This window comes from Peromyscus leucopus, chromosome 13 (genome assembly GCF_004664715.2).
Source record: "Peromyscus leucopus breed LL Stock chromosome 13, UCI_PerLeu_2.1, whole genome shotgun sequence".
Classification (NCBI taxonomy): domain Eukaryota; kingdom Metazoa; phylum Chordata; class Mammalia; order Rodentia; family Cricetidae; genus Peromyscus; species Peromyscus leucopus.
Window position 1 is genome coordinate 35386409 of NC_051074.1, and position 19482 is coordinate 35405890.

At 43.2% G+C, this 19482-nt stretch overlaps 1 protein-coding gene across 1 annotated transcript in view; it reads left to right on the top strand.

Moving 5' to 3' along the window:
• The window catches only part of Epha4 (EPH receptor A4), a 139317-nt gene that overhangs the window by 104813 nt on the left and 15022 nt on the right, over window positions 1–19482 (top strand). Inside the window, 6 exon segments of the mRNA XM_028889275.2 lie at window positions 3103–3227; window positions 4412–4571; window positions 5576–5687; window positions 14052–14110; window positions 15857–15970; window positions 16463–16648. Coding sequence (XP_028745108.1) covers window positions 3103–3227; window positions 4412–4571; window positions 5576–5687; window positions 14052–14110; window positions 15857–15970; window positions 16463–16648 — 756 coding nt within the window.

A 19482-nucleotide genomic window follows, 5' to 3' on the forward strand; every position in this document is an offset into this window, starting at 1 on the left:
AGACCAGTGCTTGGGAACCACTGGGCTAAGAGCAAGATTGGGGTGTTCTGTTGCCAAATACCTCATCTAGGGAAACGAGCTGCAGGCAGGCACACGTGGCAAGCTGATGGCTTCCAGATGTGGAGTTGGAGGCTGTACTGGAAACAGGATAGATAAAGGCAAGGGGTGAGCCCATATGTGGCTTATGATGTGGAGGACATCCAAGTTGCCTCTTGTCCAAAGTATGGCAGTATGGCAGAGCTGAAGTTTTCTCAGGCCTGAGTTCTTCCCAGGGGAAGGACAAACGAAGCTCTTCTGAGAGAGCATGGCATGTTCAAATGCCTGACTTGGGTATGTTTCCCAGAGTCACCCGGCCATGGACAACTTTTGTCACGGTGCCCATTTAAACACACCTCTCAAGAGCAGCTGTTCAATAAAGAATTCAAATATGACAGTCCTATCCCGGGGTACTTTTTGTGAATTAGAGCTGTTTAATCCATATTTCTGTAGATGGTACCAGAGGCATGCATCAACTCCGAGCTCTCCTGACTTTCCTCACCCGATCATTTTCCTTGTCTTTCTTTTACATTGTGTTGGTTTCTCTTTCCCGTTTCTCTCTCCTGCATTTTACGACATCCCAGACAAGATCCACTCTGTCCATTTTATTTCACATCAGCGCACATCAATTTTCCAAGTAGGTGTGCATTAAGAATATTCTATTAGCTAACGGGATTGTATTGTGTTGTTGGCTCCCTGCTCGGGAATTTCAAACATCCAAGCTGAGCTCAGATTCCCTTTGGTGGCTGCTGTTCCAACTTCAAAAATTGAAATGGATTCATTTCCCCATGCCGCAGTGTCCGATGACCTAGCCAGAGAGAAGCCGCTTTAGTTCAGCAGCGATCTTGGAGGCCAGCCAGGCAATTGTTGCCCAAAGAACCTGTCGATTTTCCAGAATCTAACCCAGACTGTTTCTGAGAGAAAGTTCATTTGATAATTTTCTGATTTGTTTCCCGACTGCCTCTCCTCTAATGGCTTCACTTTTCTATTTCATTTCCCAATCTCAAGCATCAGAATTTAAAGAGCCCCCTTTTATGGAGTGTATGCTAAAGTGCTCTTTTAGGGAATATATTTATTACCTGGAGTGAAATGGCTTTTCACAGCCAGGCAGCCTTCTGAGCCTGGCTACCTCTCTGAGCCTCTACAGTTAAGAAAGTTGTTTCTTGAATTTTATAGGATAAAAGTTCTATGCCAACCAGTATAGAAAAAAAAAATCATGGCGTGTGTGTGTGTGTGTGTGTGTGTGTGTGTGTGTGTGTACATCTAACGAGCACATTTCCGTTTTTCATTTTCTTCAGATGTTCAGTGGCTTCCATATGTCTGCTGCATGCAGCTTTGTTCAACCAGTTGGGCATTACTAACCTTGGCCTTGCCTTTGATGGAGACCATGTGTATGCACTGTATCTTTCAGTGGCGTTTATGCCTGAGTTCCAATCTGGAGTAGCTGAGAGAAAGAGAGAGAGAGAGAGAAGCATTGGGGAGGGATGTCTGAATGTATGTTTCCATCTTGCGGCATCCCTAACAGAGATGTCAGGCTGTCAGTATCTGTGTGTAGGAGACAACCCGTGCTAGATTGGCGCTGTCATGGAGACTTCCTTTTATGACTGGCCTGTCCTCTCCACTCTGCCACCAAGATACACATCCCATATGGTCAGGCGGGTCTGGTGGCTTTCCATGTTCTGGTTCTGGTGCTAATTTATTTTACTTACTCCTTCCCGCATTGAGAATTGGCAGTCCCATGGGCCCTGGGGGGTTGTATGGGGAGGACAACATTTGTGTGTTAGAAGCCCATTTTCACATATTCCCACAGTTTGGGGGAGTAAAGTGAATATGCATCCAATTTAGCAAGCCCCCTAATCTCTGGTACTTCAGGCCAGCTTTGTGAGATAAGATGAAGGCTTTCAGGAAAGTTTCCTCTTCTCCCTGGGGATTGGACACTGGCACTGGCCCGCGTCTGCCACAGCAGAGCTGCTAACAGCTGGCTGGAGATGACAGCACCACAGAGGAGAGATACAAGCATTGGGCAGCCTGATTTTATAAATCTCAAGTATGCACCATCCCTGTCCCCACTCCAATAAATACCCCAAAAGACCGCTTCCATGCCTCTCTCACTGGAGAGGAAGGTTTGCCACTCAGCAGGCACAACGAACAATTTCAACTCTTGTAAAAATGGTTGCATAATGTCATTTATGTCCAGAGAGACCATTGTGGCTTTATTTGTGTTCTTCATTATTTGCATGGCCGTGTTTAAATGGAAAAGTCTTACTGTAATTAAGCAGTACCTTTGTTTATATTGGAAAGTGTATAAATCCTTGCCTACCAGCATTCCCCACAGCAACTGTAGAAGGATGGCGAGTCCCCCTGATTGTATAAAATTAAATATCAGTAAGATGCATCAGCACCTGGGGGCGGGTGAAAGAGTTTGAAGAGAGGTCACCCTGAGGCAACATTTGTAAATGGACACTGCTGGCAGCATGCCCTGTATCCACAGCCCACCCAATAGCAAGAGTGTTTTCAGATACTAGGGAAAGAACCCTGTGGACTTTTGGAGTCACTCACCAACACTTTACTTCACAGTGTGTGTGTGTGTGTGTGTGTGTGTGTGTGTGTGTGTGTGTATTTGTGTGTGTATTTGTGTTGGATAGTGGTCACGGAATGATGTCAAGTATAAAAAGATATCCAGTATCCTCCTCATTTTCCATCACTTCCCCAGTTCCAAGCTTACAGATCAGTGCCAGCTACACCCAGCTTCTTCTTGTGGGTGCTGGGGATTCAAACTTGGGTCCTCGTGATTGCAGAGCAAGTACTTTATCCGTTGAGCCCTGTCCTTAGCCCCCTCACAGATGATCTTTCAAAGACAACCCATATACAAAGCAAAGTCTGGAGAGAATGGTAATGAAAAATGCTGTGCTTGTTCAGAGAAGGGCGACTTGGCGAGGAGAGAGGCAATTCCGTGGACCTCTCCAAAGTAAAGTGAAATCGTTCAGGGATGGTTCCTAAAACATGTTTCTTTCTAAAGTAACATCAGTTCTCCCTGCCCCTTCTCTCTCTCTCTCTCTCTGACAGCACCATCATCCATTGCCTTGGTCCAGGCTAAAGAAGTGACAAGATACAGCGTGGCTCTGGCTTGGTTGGAACCAGATCGACCAAATGGAGTAATCTTAGAGTATGAAGTCAAGTATTATGAAAAGGTATTTCTTCCCTTCTCTCCCTCCCTCACTTCCTTCCCCTCTTCTTTCCTTCCTCTTTCCTTCTTTCCATTTCTTCCCCTCTGTTCTTCGAGCATTAAACATTTTTAAATCATGAAACAGCACTAAACACCAAAATCAAATGCATCTTGATTCCCATCAAGATCTGATCATGAAATGTAATGTTTGGCTCGTTACCTTGCAATACACACATTATGTTTTAATATAATTATATTTTCTTTCTAGTAAAAGAAATCAAGACCTAATCTATATACCTTCTATCATGGAGAATGACTCATAACTGCTAAAATAATGATATGTTTAAGCAGATCACTGCTGTTCAAATGAAGGTGTGGGTTTTGATGACTTTTAACAGAAACTGGGTGAGGAAAATTGCGTGCTTCAGCCCCTTATAGAAAGGCATTAATTCAGCAAATAACTTGTCTCTAAAGAGAGCTATTTGCATCCAAGCTTGTCCTGAAAATGAGCAATCTTTTTGTTTTGCTTTGTTTTCTTTTCTTTTGCTTTTCAAGACAGGGTTTCTCTGTGTAGCTCTGGCTGTCCTGGAACTCCCTCTGTAGACCAGGCTGGCCTTGAACTCAGAGACTCACCTGCCTCTGCCTCCTGAGTGCTGGGATTAAAGGCATTGCTTATTGGCTTCCTTAATAGAAGCAGAAAGGGGACTGGATTGTTTGTTGTCAGGTTACAATATTTTTGCCATTTTCCAGACAGAAAGGGACCTTCTTAAGGGATGCAGTATGTGGAGTCGAAGGACTAGAAATGGGTGTAATGGTTTCCAGTGCACAGTTGTGTCCCGGTCTACTGTACACTGAGGACTGGGAGGACGTGCACAGGGGGTGAGACTCTGAAATAAAGACCAGCTTGCTGGTTCAATTTACTACTAATAATTTTAGGCTATCAACCATCATATGATATTCTTTTCAAAATCAGATTGGTTTATCCTCAACACCCCAAAAATAAGAATAATCATCAGTGTCAACAGTGACCCTGGACTCTGTCCTTTTTTTTTTTTTTTGAGTCTGTAAAAAGTGACACCAGCCCTTCAGCCCCACAAACACCGCGAGCATTTCAGGGATCCAGCGTCAGGTCACTGGCTTCCGCCTCCTACCTCGATTCAGGCGACTCATTCTGCCGCTTCACCCATTTTACCTTCCTGCAATGTCTAGGACCAGAATGAACGAAGCTATCGCATAGTGCGGACGGCTGCTCGGAACACAGATATCAAAGGCCTGAACCCTCTGACTTCCTATGTGTTCCACGTGCGAGCCAGGACTGCCGCTGGCTATGGAGACTTCAGCGAGCCCTTGGAGGTCACTACCAACACAGGTAAGGAGACCACCCAGACACCACCCCTTCCCAGATGCTTTTGTTTATAGGTTGAGCCTCACCCTACTGGAATCCAAAGAGCTGTGTATAATTTTTGGCTAGGTAAGCATTTGGTTGCTCTGGACATTTCAATGAAACAAGATGATAGCCAGTGTCTACTTATTAGAAACCTTCATACTGTTTGGAGAGGAACATTTTTCATAATAGTTTCTTATCTGTCTTCCGATGAATGAAAAATGATGTCAACGTTAGTCTTTTTGAAGCTTCTATCCAACCATGAATAATGGGTTTGCTAACGTGACTAATTGAGGGTTCTGTAGCCACCTCACATTAAGAAAAGTTTTCTTCCTGAGAAGATTAAAGAACAAACCAAAATTACCCATTTTTTTCCCCTACTTATTTCTAGGAATCTGTTTAAATTGTGTCATTAGTGTGCATGTATGTTTTTAAGTCCTTTGTACAAACATTAAGTCTTGCTCCCTGGAGAGCTGGAATGGCTGACTGGACAGTAGTTTCCTGAGTGAGAGATGCTGCCTCTTTCATTACTGACCCAAACTGGGCCTACTTGATAAGAAGATGGTGGGGCTGAATTTTCAATATCTGTTATAGATATAAAGTGGTTTTATTGACAGATTATCACATAAGGATGAAGAAGACAGATAGGAAAGTTGAGATTACTTTAAAGGACATTGACATCTTGGTTTTATCCGGAAGGCTATAAAGAGGAGGTGGCTTTGAGCCCAGCTCTAATAGGTTGAGTTTTAATAGCTGTGTGTGGAAGTAGAACATGGGAAACTATTTGTCCCTCTTAAACTTTCCAAATGTCTTTTTCACAAAGAACTCTGCTTTTTTTTAAAAGTGGGGGTGGGGTTGGGGCGTGTTCAGAGGTGTTTGCTTCGCAGATGCTGTGTAAAGCATGGATAGCTTTAGGAAGTTGAATGTGCTAACAAGCTCCTTCTCTTAGGACCACTCCCCATGTGACCCCCATGTGATTGTCATTCCAGTGCCTTCCCGGATCATTGGAGACGGAGCCAATTCCACTGTCCTGCTGGTGTCCGTCTCCGGCAGTGTGGTGCTTGTGGTCATTCTCATCGCGGCTTTCGTCATCAGTCGTAGGTAAGGACAGGAGCGTGGCCTCCTCCTTCTCAGTTTTCTAAGGAGACTCTTGTCTTCTCCACACAAAGCCAACGGCTTTTGCATGCAGGGTTCCCTTCGCTTTGATCATTCCTCATCCCTCCTGGACTGGGTGTCATCCGTCTCCATGGAGAGCTTGGAAAACGTCAACTGATTCCAGGAAGCCAATGGGGGGTTTCTAGGTGCATTGAGCTGTGAGGTGTTAGATTTATCTCTCTAGTAAGTCTGGACTCTGCGCCCCAACATTGAGCATTGCCATTTGATAGCTGTATTTGTTTTCTTTTATAAGATAGCAGTGGCTATTTATTGACTACCTCCAAGGGTTGGTTGTTGGCAAGAAACTGTGATAGACACATTAGGTACCACAGCAATGTAATAGACGCTTCAGCATATGATTGGTTAACAAGAATGGTAGGGAATATGAATGAGTGCTGTGCCTCCTCGTCCCTCAGAAAATGCCATCAACATTTTCAGAATCTGATTGGGCGGCGTCTTTATCCCATGTGCAGTTAAGGTGTACCTTGATACTCAAAAGAGAGAGAGAGATAAGTACTAATGGCTTGGTTGCATAGTCTTTGGAACAACCCTAAGGTGATGAACAGACGTGAGAGTTTGCCCGAGAGGCCCACTAGTCACGTGTTTCCTAATATCATGATCACGCCCTTGCTATACCCCAGTACACAGAGATCCATTTGTTCCCTCTAATAATAACACAACATGGACCAATGTTGTGCTCTGTATGGTGTCTCTGTGTCAATGGCTTCATTCCTTTTGACCAAGTCTGTAAGTAGGTGTATTTGACTAGAGTGGTGAGTTATGTCTCCAAGAAATAAACAATTGAAAGGCAATCAAGACTTTTCCACATTTGCTGCCATGAGATTTTGCTTGTGAACATGTGTCATGTGTAACATGCATTATGTGGTGTGTAGGGAGTGATGCATTATCCCAAACTCCTCCATTTGCATGGGAGAACATGGAGACTGCATGAGTATCTGTTTGAATTAGTGCATATTTCAGTGTTTCAAGTATAAACATAGGAAATACAAAACTAGGGGGAAAATGAATGAATAACATGAATGAGCTCTACCTCAAAAAAGTAGCCTGAAGTCCAACTACTCTGTGATGTGATGCTTAGAGGCGTGTGAGCATTCCAAACACATGGCAAGTGAACTCGTCCTGTGTGTTGACTGGGGACATTTTGCTGTTGTGGTCCAGCTCTTCTGGAGATTTCCTTTCATTTTCTTTCCTTTCCTTTCCTTTCCTTTTCTTTCTTTCTTTCTTTCTTTCTTTCTTTCTTTCTTTCTTTCTTTCTTTCTTTCTTCTTCTTTTCTTTCACAATTTTTTTTTGTTCCAATTGTCCCCAAACACAGCCATCAGACTAAATAATTAGAGAGAAGTCACTCCCTTTGGATGTTCATCTTCAAACATCAGCTTCGATGAACAGAAAGAAAAACCATGACATTATAATGCAGGGAGACAGGATTATTCAAAGTTGAGGCTGTGGAAAACAGCATCCTCAAGTCTGAGGACTCAATTTCCTTTGTGCTTTTATTGATCACTTTTATTATATAAGAGAAGAGTGGCCATGGGATGCATGGGATTTCCAATTATGAGGCCATCCCCCCTTAGAGAACTGAGCCTGTCGAGTTACTCAGTGATGATTTCTGCCCTTCTCCCCCATTTAAAAAAAAAATGTCACTTCCCAAGGCTGATAAACGCTGCTTGGTGATTGGTCCTCAATGGATCACATTTTAGAAAATGAAATGTCAGCCCCTTGCCCTCATATTGATTCTTCCTTAGTGCCAGCCATAAAGCTGTCAGGGGAAGGGCTGCCTGGAGCCAGGTAGTTGACAGGCCTGCCGTGGAGGATGCTCACTCAGCTAATTCTTCTCCCCATGCAGGCTGTCTGCTCTGTCATCTGGGACAACTACATGTGTTAAAATAGGACAACAACAGGTGAGCAGAGAAGAGACAGGGGCTGCAGACAAAGGCGTCAGGCCCAGGGTTTTAGCTAGAGGACACATGACAGGTTGCACATGGTACCCCGAAATAGCCTTGGCCAGCTGTGTGAGAAAGTCTCAGGCTGAGCATCAGCCTCTCGCTGTTACCGCCTCTTGCTTCTGAAAGCCACAGAATGTTGGTGTCAGAAAGGATCATTCTAGAAACCAGGCATGATGTCATCCAGCACTGAGGAGGCTGAGGCAGACTGAGGTGTTGTGTGGGCTAGCCTGTGTCCACAGTGAAACAGAGCCCCTGTGAGCTGAGCTGAATCCCACAGGGGCTATGCTGTTGGCATGTGGCTGTGAGATCTCTAAAAGATGTAGACGGAAAAAGATGAAAGTTTGAGAGCTTCTGATGTCATCACCGGGAGAAAATCTGTTTGTTGCTAATTTGTTATTTAAGGGGAAACCGCCTCAGGCTCGCAGGTGGCATGTTGCTAGATTTTAAAATAGTGGTAATGTTTACTTATTTTATTGTACTCATTTAATTTATGATGAGAAGCCTGAACTTGAGGTAAGCAGAATCAGCTCCAGAGTCTATCAGAAAGTTCTTCCTTCCTTCCTTCCTTCCTTCCTTCCTTCCTTCCTTCCTTCCTTCCTTCCTTCCTTCCTCCCTCCTCCCTCCCTCCCTCCCTCCCTCCCTCCCTTTCTTTCCCAACTTGAATGTGTGATCATTTAGGAATTTCTGTCAAGGAATGAAATTACTCGATTTATAGATTTTATTTAAGTATTCAACATGCAATCAACATTAAATGCTGTCCTGCCGTGCTAAGTGTGTTGACTGAGATATGTTTTTACAACCCACATAATTTCAAGTAAATAAATTAATTTACTCTTAATGTTTTTTTACATTTATATATTGTCTATGTTTATGTGTGGGGGTGAGATGACAGCTTGAGGGGGTCTGTGTTCTTCTACCATGTCGGTCCTAGGGATCGAACTCAGGCCTTTAGGCTTGGCTGTAGATGCTTTTACCCAGTAAGCTGTCTGGACAGCCTCTAATTTACATTTTATGGCCTTGTAGATCTGTGCTTAGGTTATCATTCCAGGAGGGTATCGGTTTTCCAGAGCACCTAACTGTCTTGCTTTGCTGTAAATGCGACACCAGGATACTGTCCTGAGAGCTTTTACCCAAACTATGCTCATACATTCTCTTAAGAGCAAAGCACCATTTCCCTCTTTACATGTTTGTATATTTATGGCTTTTAGTTTAACCACGTTCTTTACTACTTTTTAACTTCCCTTTCAAAGGGCTGTTAATAGTTGTACCATTAAATGCTATTTGAAACCAAGACCCTCCCAGACTAACGATGGGTTCTATGTAGAATTTCTTTGACAACCCTTCCCCTGTGATAGCAATGATTTTATCAATTTACCTTCAAAATCAACCAAACTGGTTGTTTTAAACTACTCTTCTTCTATGGTAATTATTTATTCATTTAGCATGTGTGTGTGTGCGCACACATGTGTACCACAGCATACACACACGGGTCAAAGGACAACTTGCAAGAGTCGGTTCTGTTCTTCTACCATACAAGTCCCAAGGATCAAAGTCATGTCTACAGGCCTGCTAGCAAGTGCCTTTGCCCACTGCATCATCATGCTGGCCCTCAATAGTATTTTATTGTTCAAACATGTGAAATAGTATTAAGAAAATGACTAAAATGTGAGAAGAGTCCTTGGGTTTTCTTAAAAGACTCTTTGGTTAAGGGATAGCATGATTCAGGGTGCCCTAACACTGATGGCCAGTGCTACTGGGTTTCCATTCCTATAGGAATTATAAAATGGCCCTTTCACCAGATTACAAAGCACCAAATTGATTTTAAAGAAAGCAATTTAGCTTCCATGGAAAGATTTAGATATGTTTATCAGGTCCTGTAAATCAACCTGTGACCTTCGAATAAGTGACATTGAATGCATGAAACAAGTTCAGAGTTAGTTTTTCTTCTACCCAGGGTTAGCACTGTCCACTTTGGGGCTGACAGCTCTACCTGTGTCTGCCTTTCTTTGAGCCCTCATACTCTTCTCTGGAATGTTATGCCCCCATAGACATGAGTACACTTAAGTGCTTGCCCAAATAGGCTCTGATGACGTCATGTACATTCACACAATTAGCAGGCAAATGATTCCCAGGGGAACATTTCTAAGCCACTTGCATGCAATCACACGGGTTCAATTCCAGCTCCATCAAAATGCTGCTTGGGAGGAGCGTTCAGGCGTCTTTTGATGTGGGAACAGTGGCAGCTTGCGGAAAGGGAAGAAGGATGCTGGCTATGAATCTCTGGAAGGGGTCTCTCCAGGAGCCATGCGCCTCATTACTGCTTCATCTTTAATCTGCACTTTAGTGAATAAATTACTTACCTTTTACTAATTAACTTTGGAACCGTGAACCACATCCATCAAATCTGTCCACTTGATGGGGAAAGTGAGTATTTTGATAAAAGCGAGGTTTATGGGAGGCCCCTGCCACACTCCCGTCTTCTTATTTGTTTTATTGAGTACTCAAGGTGCCAGGAAGAGACGTCCATCGGCTGGCTGGGCGGTTTCCTGCTGTTCCCTCTGGTGATGGTTAATGCCCTTATTAGTCAGTCCCTGGGTCAGCAGGGAGGATTGCATTCACGTGAAAAGTTTCACCTGCAGCGTGGGGCGCTTTGCCAGGACGCCTTCTGTGGCAAGGTTCCATGTTTCCTTCTGGACCATTCTAAGAAACCACTCCACTACTTCCCCTTGTTAATCACCTTGCCCACATCTTTGTAATTAGGAAATCTCCCACAAAGCCTTGCTTCTGCCATTCAGGTGATCTGTCTGGGATGTCAATTTAGACTGCGCTCCTCAGGAGGGCTCACCCAAAGTAGGCTTCAATGGTCTTTCTTTCCTGGGATAATAATGAGCCACATTGTCCCACTCTGAGCCAAGGGGAAAGGGTCAGAGGTGAGGGAGGTAGAGCAGGACTCAGGCATTTTTGTTTTCAAGGTATTATTAGAGCACTAATAGGCTGCAATTAGCCTTTGAACAGTAATCCTCGTGTTTCTTTCTCAATGTCCCCTGTACCCTTGTAGGGTCCTCTGCTCCAAATAACACTCCACATTAAAAAGATCCTTAAATGTGCACCTTCGACGCTCATTTAATTCTTCTATGTTGGCAAGTCTGAGGAAAGGATGGGAGGGTCAGCCTTACCGTTAATGACCTCTGCCATTTTGTATTTCCCCTGGCTTTGTCCATTTTTAATGAATGTGCTTGATGTGAAAACAGCCGTGCTTCAGGCTTGCTTGAGGCCACTGGTTTCTGTTGTAGGTATCCATTGTTTTTTTTTTTTTTTTTTTTTTTTTAAATCAATTCTACAATTTCCAATGAATGCCAGGAGCTCAAGAGTATGACTCAATGGTAGAACGCTTTTCTAGCATGCACCACTTTCTGCACTGGGCCTCCAGAAAGGTAAATAAAGGAGGGCCATTACTAAAGCTTTCTTGTTCTGTGTATTTTTTTTCCCCTTAATTTCACCATTGGAATTCAGAAATGGTTTAAAAGATAGTCTTGTGGTTGCAGATAAGGCTTTTAGAGTTCTGATAAGACAGCCTATCGCACCCTGGGGACTTTTTCTGACCTAAAATATTGTTCCTGTAGTCTCCGACCTAACACCCTTCGGTTAACTTTAAAAGGGGGCAAAAGACAGGGGAGGGGGCGGGGTAGAGGGGCCTCCATACTTCATAGAACGTTCTTTCTATTCACAGCGTTAAATCTGTTGGTTTCTTTGAACCCATTGCTTTCCCGGAGCAGTTGAATCTGATTGGTGGATTGACTGATACACTATGCACTGTTAGGGCTGGCGAGAGAGCTTAGCCAGCCAACTGCTTACTTTGTAAGGACAAGGACCCTCGTTCAATCCCTAGGACCCAAACTGTACCAAATTAAAGCCAGCATAGTAGTTAGTGTGTACGCTGGTAATCCAGCTTGAGAAGACAGGGACAAGGCGGATAACTAGTAAGCCCCAGGCCATAGAAAGAGCCAAAAAGTGGGCAGTGTCTGAAGAATAATACCCAGTGTTGTAGTCTGGTGTCCACACTAACGTGTGCATGCACACACACACACACACACACACACACACACACACACAATCAATCAATCAATCAATCAATCAATACTTTTGAATGTACTATGAAGTCTCGTCATTTATCTCGTAACGGTCATCTTCTCTAGGAGAGGCACTGTGTGGGTCTGGGTTGGCTCACGGCACCTAGCAAGCAAATCCTGTACTTGCCAGGAGGGCAAGTGAGTGAGATTCACTGGATGCCCCTGGTTCTGAGTCCTCATCTGTACAATGGAGCTGAACATGTGGTTTCCACCCGATTCCTTTCATAGGGTTGTTGTGAACAAGCAATTAAATAATAGACCCTTTGAAGGCCCTTTGAAAAGCGAACTGCAAAGGAAAACCCAGGCTGTTATTTGGTCCTGAAATATGCACTTTGCAGTTAACTGTGGTAACTGGGGTCTCTGTTTTGTTAAGCTGGCTCATGCTTTGCAAACAGTTAGGGGAGGAGATAATGTATGTAATGAGACTACTTTGAAAAGTTAAGTGCAATGTAAGAGCACAAGGTATTATTATTTGCGAGGGCATTATCCACGTAGAGGAACATCTGTGGGCTCTGAGGGTCTGATTGCTGAGCTGGTGCCTGCGGAGCTGACAAACGAGAGAGGCTGTGGGAGGAAACTTTGCGCATGTGCCGAGAGGTGGGCTGCCTGCAGCTCGGTGTTCTGCTCGGCTCCTTCAGTTTCTCTGCGGGTTTTCTCTCCTGTGAGGTTATCCTGCCTTTCTACCTGCTCAAGGTTGAGGGGTTGCAGATAGCTCATTCTGATAGGAATGCAAACATAGTGGCCTTCCTTCGTGAGTCTTACCCTGCCTTTGAAACTCAGAGCGCAACGATTTAATTTCATTGTAAATGTTACGTTATGATAGAGTCATACGTCAGCACGTTTTATTCCGTAATTTGGTTTTAGTCTCCCAAAGTGAAGAGATCTGTACTAATCAAATGAGTTGATTTTCTAATTATTTTAGGTGATGTAACTTCTCCTCATTCAACATAATATATATATATATATATATATATATATATATATATATATATATATATATATATATTTAAGGGCCAAGAATGTAGTCCAGTGTAGAATGCTGGATATTCTATGCATATTTAGCATATGCAAAAGGCCTTGGGTTCCATTCCTAGAACCACACACATGGGCACAAAATTATATATATATATATTGTGTGTGTGTGTGTGTGTGTGTGTGTGTGTACATGTTTATATATTTAACACTTTTAGTTTTCAGGTCTTGAGTTGATTTTCCACTTTATTAAAGCTTTATAAAAACAACACCAACAGATCTTACTCTAACAGGACATGAGCAGGCAGCATGCAAACCTTGAGACACCAGGTACCTCTTATTAGAAGAGAATTATAAAGACCTAGTGGTCCACAAAATGTATTGGAATGTAGTTAAGTACAAAGCAAATATTTACTTTCTAGAATTTTATTTGTAACTTAGGTATATTATGCTTATATATATATAGTGCACGTGTGTGTATGTGTATGTGGTGTGTGTGTGTGTGTGTGTGTGTGTGTGTGTGTGTGTGTGTGTCCTCCCCCCTAAGCCTCAGATGAGGACCTAACCTAAGCCCTTGCTTTGGTAGGTAGGAGCTCTACCACTGAGCTAAATCCCCAACCCCTGAAACCTAATGTGATAATGAGGTGTTACGATACTATCATGATTATAGCAACAGGATGTGTTGTTCATTACCTGTCACACACTAAACATTACTGCCATTTCACTGATGAAACTAGCTTTAATTAAGAATAATATGTATGCAGGGCCAGCAAGATGGCTCAGAATGAAAAGGCAGTTTAACTTGAGTTCAACCACTAAAAGCCACAAGCCACGGGAAGGTGGAATGTAGGAACCAACTCTTCAATGTTGTTTTTTGACCACCCATGCTTGCACAGTTCTCCAGAGCGTGCGCGCACGCACACACACACACACACACACACACACACACACACACACGCTATAAATGGATAAATAATGAGTAAATATATAATAGGGTTATATGGAAAAAATAGCCAATCAGGTGGTCTGGACTCCGGTGGCTTAAGCTTCTAATTCTGACTCAACATGAGATAACATTATTCTTTCTTACTTTGCCTCTTCCAAGCCTCGGTTTTCCTATGCGTGAAGTGTGCACTGACTATAAACCCGACTTCTGTTGTGGTCGGGAAGAATTTGCTTACAGCTGTTTCGTTAAAGGTTTTGTGTTGGGAAATCATTTTCTTTTTTTTTCAATTTTTAATAGACGGAGTAAGTACAGCAAAGCGAAACAAGAAGCAGATGAAGAGAAACATTTGAATCAAGGTATAAAATTGGTTCCAAAAGTAATGTCATTTTCTGTAGAGCATGCTTTGTGCCGTCTAACTTAGAGATGTTGGTTAATGTGCCTATTAATATTTATATAATGTATTCCTTATCCAAATAACGTTCTTCAAGGATGTCAAGGTGCAATTGGTGATTCAACTATGTAAAGTGAGGTTAAAGGCAGGAAGTTCTTTTTTTTTTTTTTTTTTTTCGAGACAGGGTTTCTCTGTGTAGCTTTGTGCTTTCTGGAACTCACTTGTAGCCAGCTGCTCGACTCACAGAATCGCTGCTCTGCCTCCGGTGCTGGATTAAAGGCGTGCGCCACCACCGCCCGGCTAAGCAGGAAGTTCTTAAGCGTCTGCTTATTGTATCCTCTGCTCTGGAAAAGTATTCCTCTAGCTGGCTCATTTCTGTAGCTGGGCAGCAAGATGTAATGAGTCATTATTTTGTTGTTGTTTGGTTTTTCAAGACAGGGTTTCTCTGTATAGCCTTGGCTGTCCTGGAACTAGCTCTGTAGACCAGGCTGGCCTTGAACTCAAAGACATTGGCCTGCCTCTGCCTCCTGAGTGCTGGGATCAAAGATGTGAGCTACCACCGCCCAGCTAGGTCATTATTTTCATAAGCAAAAAATGGGGTGTGGGAATGATAAAAGAGTAAGAGGTTATGTAATGGTAGTATGTGATGCTGGGATGACGGCCATCAAAAACGTGTTAGTGGATTCTCGATGTTGATGTTACAGACAGGCTCAAAGGAGTAAATTCAAAGGAATTGAGTTAAGTAGTTGAAAACACTTAAAAGAAGCCAGATGACGCAGCAGTAATTTGTACAGTACTTTCTGAGATGACAAGATAGTGTCATGTGAAAAAAAATAAAAGCTCCAACCTATTCAGTTATTCATAATGACTAAGGAAGAGAGAAGGAAAAAGACAGACAAGTCTGATGATCAAGGAGATTTGATCAACTGGTATCTACGTACTCATGTGCCCAGTGCCAATGCCAGTAGAAAGCTGTTAGTAATGCATGTCACCAGCTGCCTCAAAGCTCACATTCTCAACTTGTTTGTGAGTGTGATACATGGGTGAATTGTACTGTGAGTATTCACACATTCAGCTAGACTACAGCATTACCTTCTCTCCCAAACAGAATGCAAGCAGAGGTCCAATGTAGAGGCCTTCTTCTCAAATCAGCTGGTGGCCAGTATTCCTCCCGTGTTCATCAATCTAGGTTTAACACAAGTCTGTTCATTGTTGGTCATGTATTTACTTGGTCTAGATATGGGGGAAATGCGACACCCTATAGACAAGGCCTGTGGAATGTGAAAGTGCCTATTGTCCTTGATAAGGGAGAGTATTTGAGATGAGGGGTAAGACAATGGAGCTAGGAACCACTGGCTGGGAGAAAGTATCCAGCCAACTCATTCCAAATTTCCTGATAAGGGATCCTCTTTTTCCTCCAGGGATGCGTTGTTTTTAAACTCTTATCCTTCAAGTGTGAGGACATTCCAGGAAGTCAGTAGAGCTGCAGTGTCTTAAGCAGCTAGCAAATTCTTTGTTTACCCACTAATGAAAACCAGAGCAAGAATTTAAGCATTTTCATATGTCAACGACCATATAGCTAACCCAACTTTTCCAATGTGAAGGGTTGGGTTTTTTGTTGTTGTTGTTTTTAAATAGAACTCGACCCTTTACGTTTATTCATGTTTCTTGGGATATGTCCAGTCACCTTATTCCCTTGTTCATTACTTAGGTGTTAGAACTTATGTGGATCCCTTTACCTACGAAGACCCCAACCAGGCAGTTCGAGAATTTGCCAAAGAAATCGATGCATCCTGCATTAAAATTGAAAAAGTCATAGGAGTCGGTAAGTGTCTGAGTTCAATAAGTCAGCTTCCTTTATGACTGTTAAATAGGTATGTAAATGAAAATGTAAATTACACCATTACATTCGCATGTGTGAGTGTGTTGTGCATACGTCTATATGTAAATATTGTGCGCTGAGATTTCCTCATTCAGAGCATGAATGAGATGTTTTGTGAGGAACTCTGGCGCAAATTTGTACTTATTTGCAGGAAAATGAGCAAGGGGTTAAAATAAATGAACACATAAGATCTGTAGCTAGACTGGCTGAATCCAAAATGTTCTAATTCTTGCTAGCTGCAAGACTTTGGTGAGGTTTATTTACCTTAAGCTTGAGTTTCCTATAATAAAACGAAGTCCCTGAGAATAGTGCCTACTACAAAGCTTTGTGTGAGGGGGACTAAATGAAATTATCATTGGGGTTCACTAGTGAAGTGCCTGATACAATGAAAGTTATTTCATCTTGAATGCATTTCTGGTACATCTTCTCCCACAGGTGAATTTGGAGAAGTCTGCAGTGGGCGTCTCAAAGTGCCAGGCAAGAGAGAGATCTGTGTGGCCATCAAGACTCTGAAAGCTGGATATACTGACAAGCAGAGGCGGGACTTCCTGAGCGAGGCCAGCATCATGGGACAGTTTGACCACCCAAACATAATCCACCTGGAAGGCGTTGTCACCAAATGTACGTGGGTCATCCCCCTCTACAAAGCTAAGTTGAAAGTTACAGGGAAATTAAATACACATTTTCTTTCTAGGGAAATGACAGATGGAACGGGCCCACTGATTACTAATAGGAGGAAATCAACGCAGTGCAGGACCAGTCATTAATCTTTCAGTCAGCTCTAAATAGGTCTATGACTGCAGCTGATGCCCTGTCTCCCAGGCAGCTTGTGTGAGATTTGGGGGAAATTAATATCACAGAGTTTTATCTTTCAAATCTTTGCTAGACCAAACTGATCGTCACAGGGTAGGCACAAGCAGATGGTAAACGAAATGAATTTTATAAAAAGGAAAACAAAAGCTCGCCACACCTTGGATTGGAAGCTTGGGTTCCAGATGCAGGGAGCGAAACTTGGGAATCTTTATTATATCGGGGGATTCGCTTGTCTGCTCTGCCTGATTTATGGCTGTTGTCGTTCAGCACCTATTTACAGTAACACCTGGTTTGACCCTTCCTTTTTTAGCCCATTAGCATTCACTGAGCTCGTGAACCACGCTTCAGTTAAAATACGACACAGCTCAACAGATGCGTCTTGTGAAGGGAACCCTGTGTACATCTGTACAGCTGGCTAAGGCGAGCTTTTAAAGCGCCACACGGAGAGAGCACCAAAGCGGTGTGTGTTTAAGGTGGCTCCGCTCCAGGAGCCCGGGTACCTAACTACAGTGAGCGAGAGTCCAGGATCTTGGAAGCCTGGGGCTCTGTCTTCAGTGAGGCCAAGATGTCTCTTGTTTGATTTAAGAGGTCTTAAAAGCTTGTCAGTCAACAAGTGGCAAGTGTCAGGACGGCTGCTTCAGTGAGTGAGAAACAGGGAGGGGAGGGGGCTGGAGTGGGGTAAGTGGGAAAATGGACACAGTTGTAGCAAGCCACAAAGTGCACAGTCTTTGGGAAGAAGAAACCAGGTTACGTTAGATAGATAGATAGATAGATAGATAGATAGATAGATAGATAGATAGATATAGGCAAGCACCTCAAATTTAAGCCGACATCAGAGTCCTAGTAACGATTTTTAGGGGCTAGCAAGATGGTAGGTTCAGAAGCGTGTAAATGTGCTTGCTGCCAAGCCTTGTGGCCTGAGTTCAATCTCAGGAACCCACATGGCTGGGAGGGGAGAGCTTAACTCCTGAAGATTGTTCTCTGACTTTAGGACAAGTTCTCGGGGCCATACATGCCCGCATCCATGACCCTAAATAAATAAACAGTATTAAGTATTTTCTTGTAGTTTTTAGGACAGTTTCCTGGGCCTTCTCTAAAAAGTTTGAATAAGGGTGTGGGGGCTGGGGGGGGTGGAGGGTAGGGTTAGGGGAGAACCATCTAGGCTTTCATTCATAAAGGACGAGGTAAAGGTGATACCAGTACCATGTGTTCAGGATCCATGTTGAGAAATAACTGGCCCGATGATAAGAGCGTTTGCTCACGCCTCTATCAGAAGTTGGTGGTGGCTTTGGTGGCTTGGCCAGTCTTTTGTTTCACTGGTCTCGTCTATAAAAACGGAGATAAATAAAACTTGCCTTGCAAGGTTATTTGGGGAGAAAATAAAATATTTAGAGTGGGTTGCACAATGGCAAATTAAACACACACACCTCTTTAAGTGTTAACGGGTGTTATTATGTCTGAAGGAGCACATCATTCCTCACATTGAGAATTCTTCAAAAAAAGAAATTTGAGGCTGAGGACGTATAATTTCCTACCTCAGGTGAAGGCTATAATTAGCATAGAATAGTTCTATTTGCTTTTTAAGATTGGTTTTTACAGACAGGATATTTTTTCTGTTGCCTATGGCCTTCGAAGCTGCCCAAGCCCCTCACGACTTTAATTAAAAGATAACATTCCCTTTAAATACTTCTGCAGGTCCCTTTTCTAGAAAGGGGGCTCTGTTCAACAACTCGGGTGTTTTTCCTGCCGCAGACAGTGATTTTCATAGCACCTCTGCCGAAGAGGGAAGAAACAGAGGATCTTTGTGTTAAAGTCCCACCGCGCCTTTAAAAACCCAGAGCTATTACAGCTGTAACTGTTACAAACGACTGGGTTCATTTGCATAATGCAGTTGTCGCTGAATTAGAATGATTTAAAAATTTCCACCAGAGAACTTGTTGGGGTCCCCTCCCTTTCTGCTACGTCCCGCCCCCCCATCCCTGCCTTTTGTATGGAAGCAGTCATCTCCATCCCAGAGCCCACCGCTGCTCAATTTAGAAGTCCTTTTGTGGAGAGTTCTTCAAGATGCTGACAAATGGATACTTTTAATAAACAGACAAGGGAATACAGAAAACTTGAGAAGGTGGTGAGCAGAGTCAAACAGTGTGGTTTCAAAACCAACCAGTTCCAGAGAAGCTATCTAGACCAAGTGGGGGAGGAGGATCATAAATTCTCCTTGCTCCTTCCTCTTGGATCTTCTCTGGAGAGAGCTCCTGGGGAACTAGTGAAATGGAATTAGGTGTTAATGCTTGGCCAGGAGAGCCGACTTTTCCTCATTAGTTGACAAAGTATCTTTAGATTGAGGCAGGATGATTAAAACCCACATAGGTGATTTTGTTGTGGCCAAGGACTTGTAGAGGGCAAATGTACTGAGACCTCACCATCTCCCACACAGCTGAGCAAGGTGAGAAAGTCGCTCTGAGGACCCTTTTCAATAAGACCAGAAGCATTCTTAGGGTCTTTCTGTCTACACCATGGTTCTGATTTTCATTCCTCACTGAAGTCTGCATGGGGTCATTCTCTGGTTTAAAGAGCTTGCCTCTGAAATATGCCTTAGACATGACAGTAAACACACACACACACACACACACACACACACACAC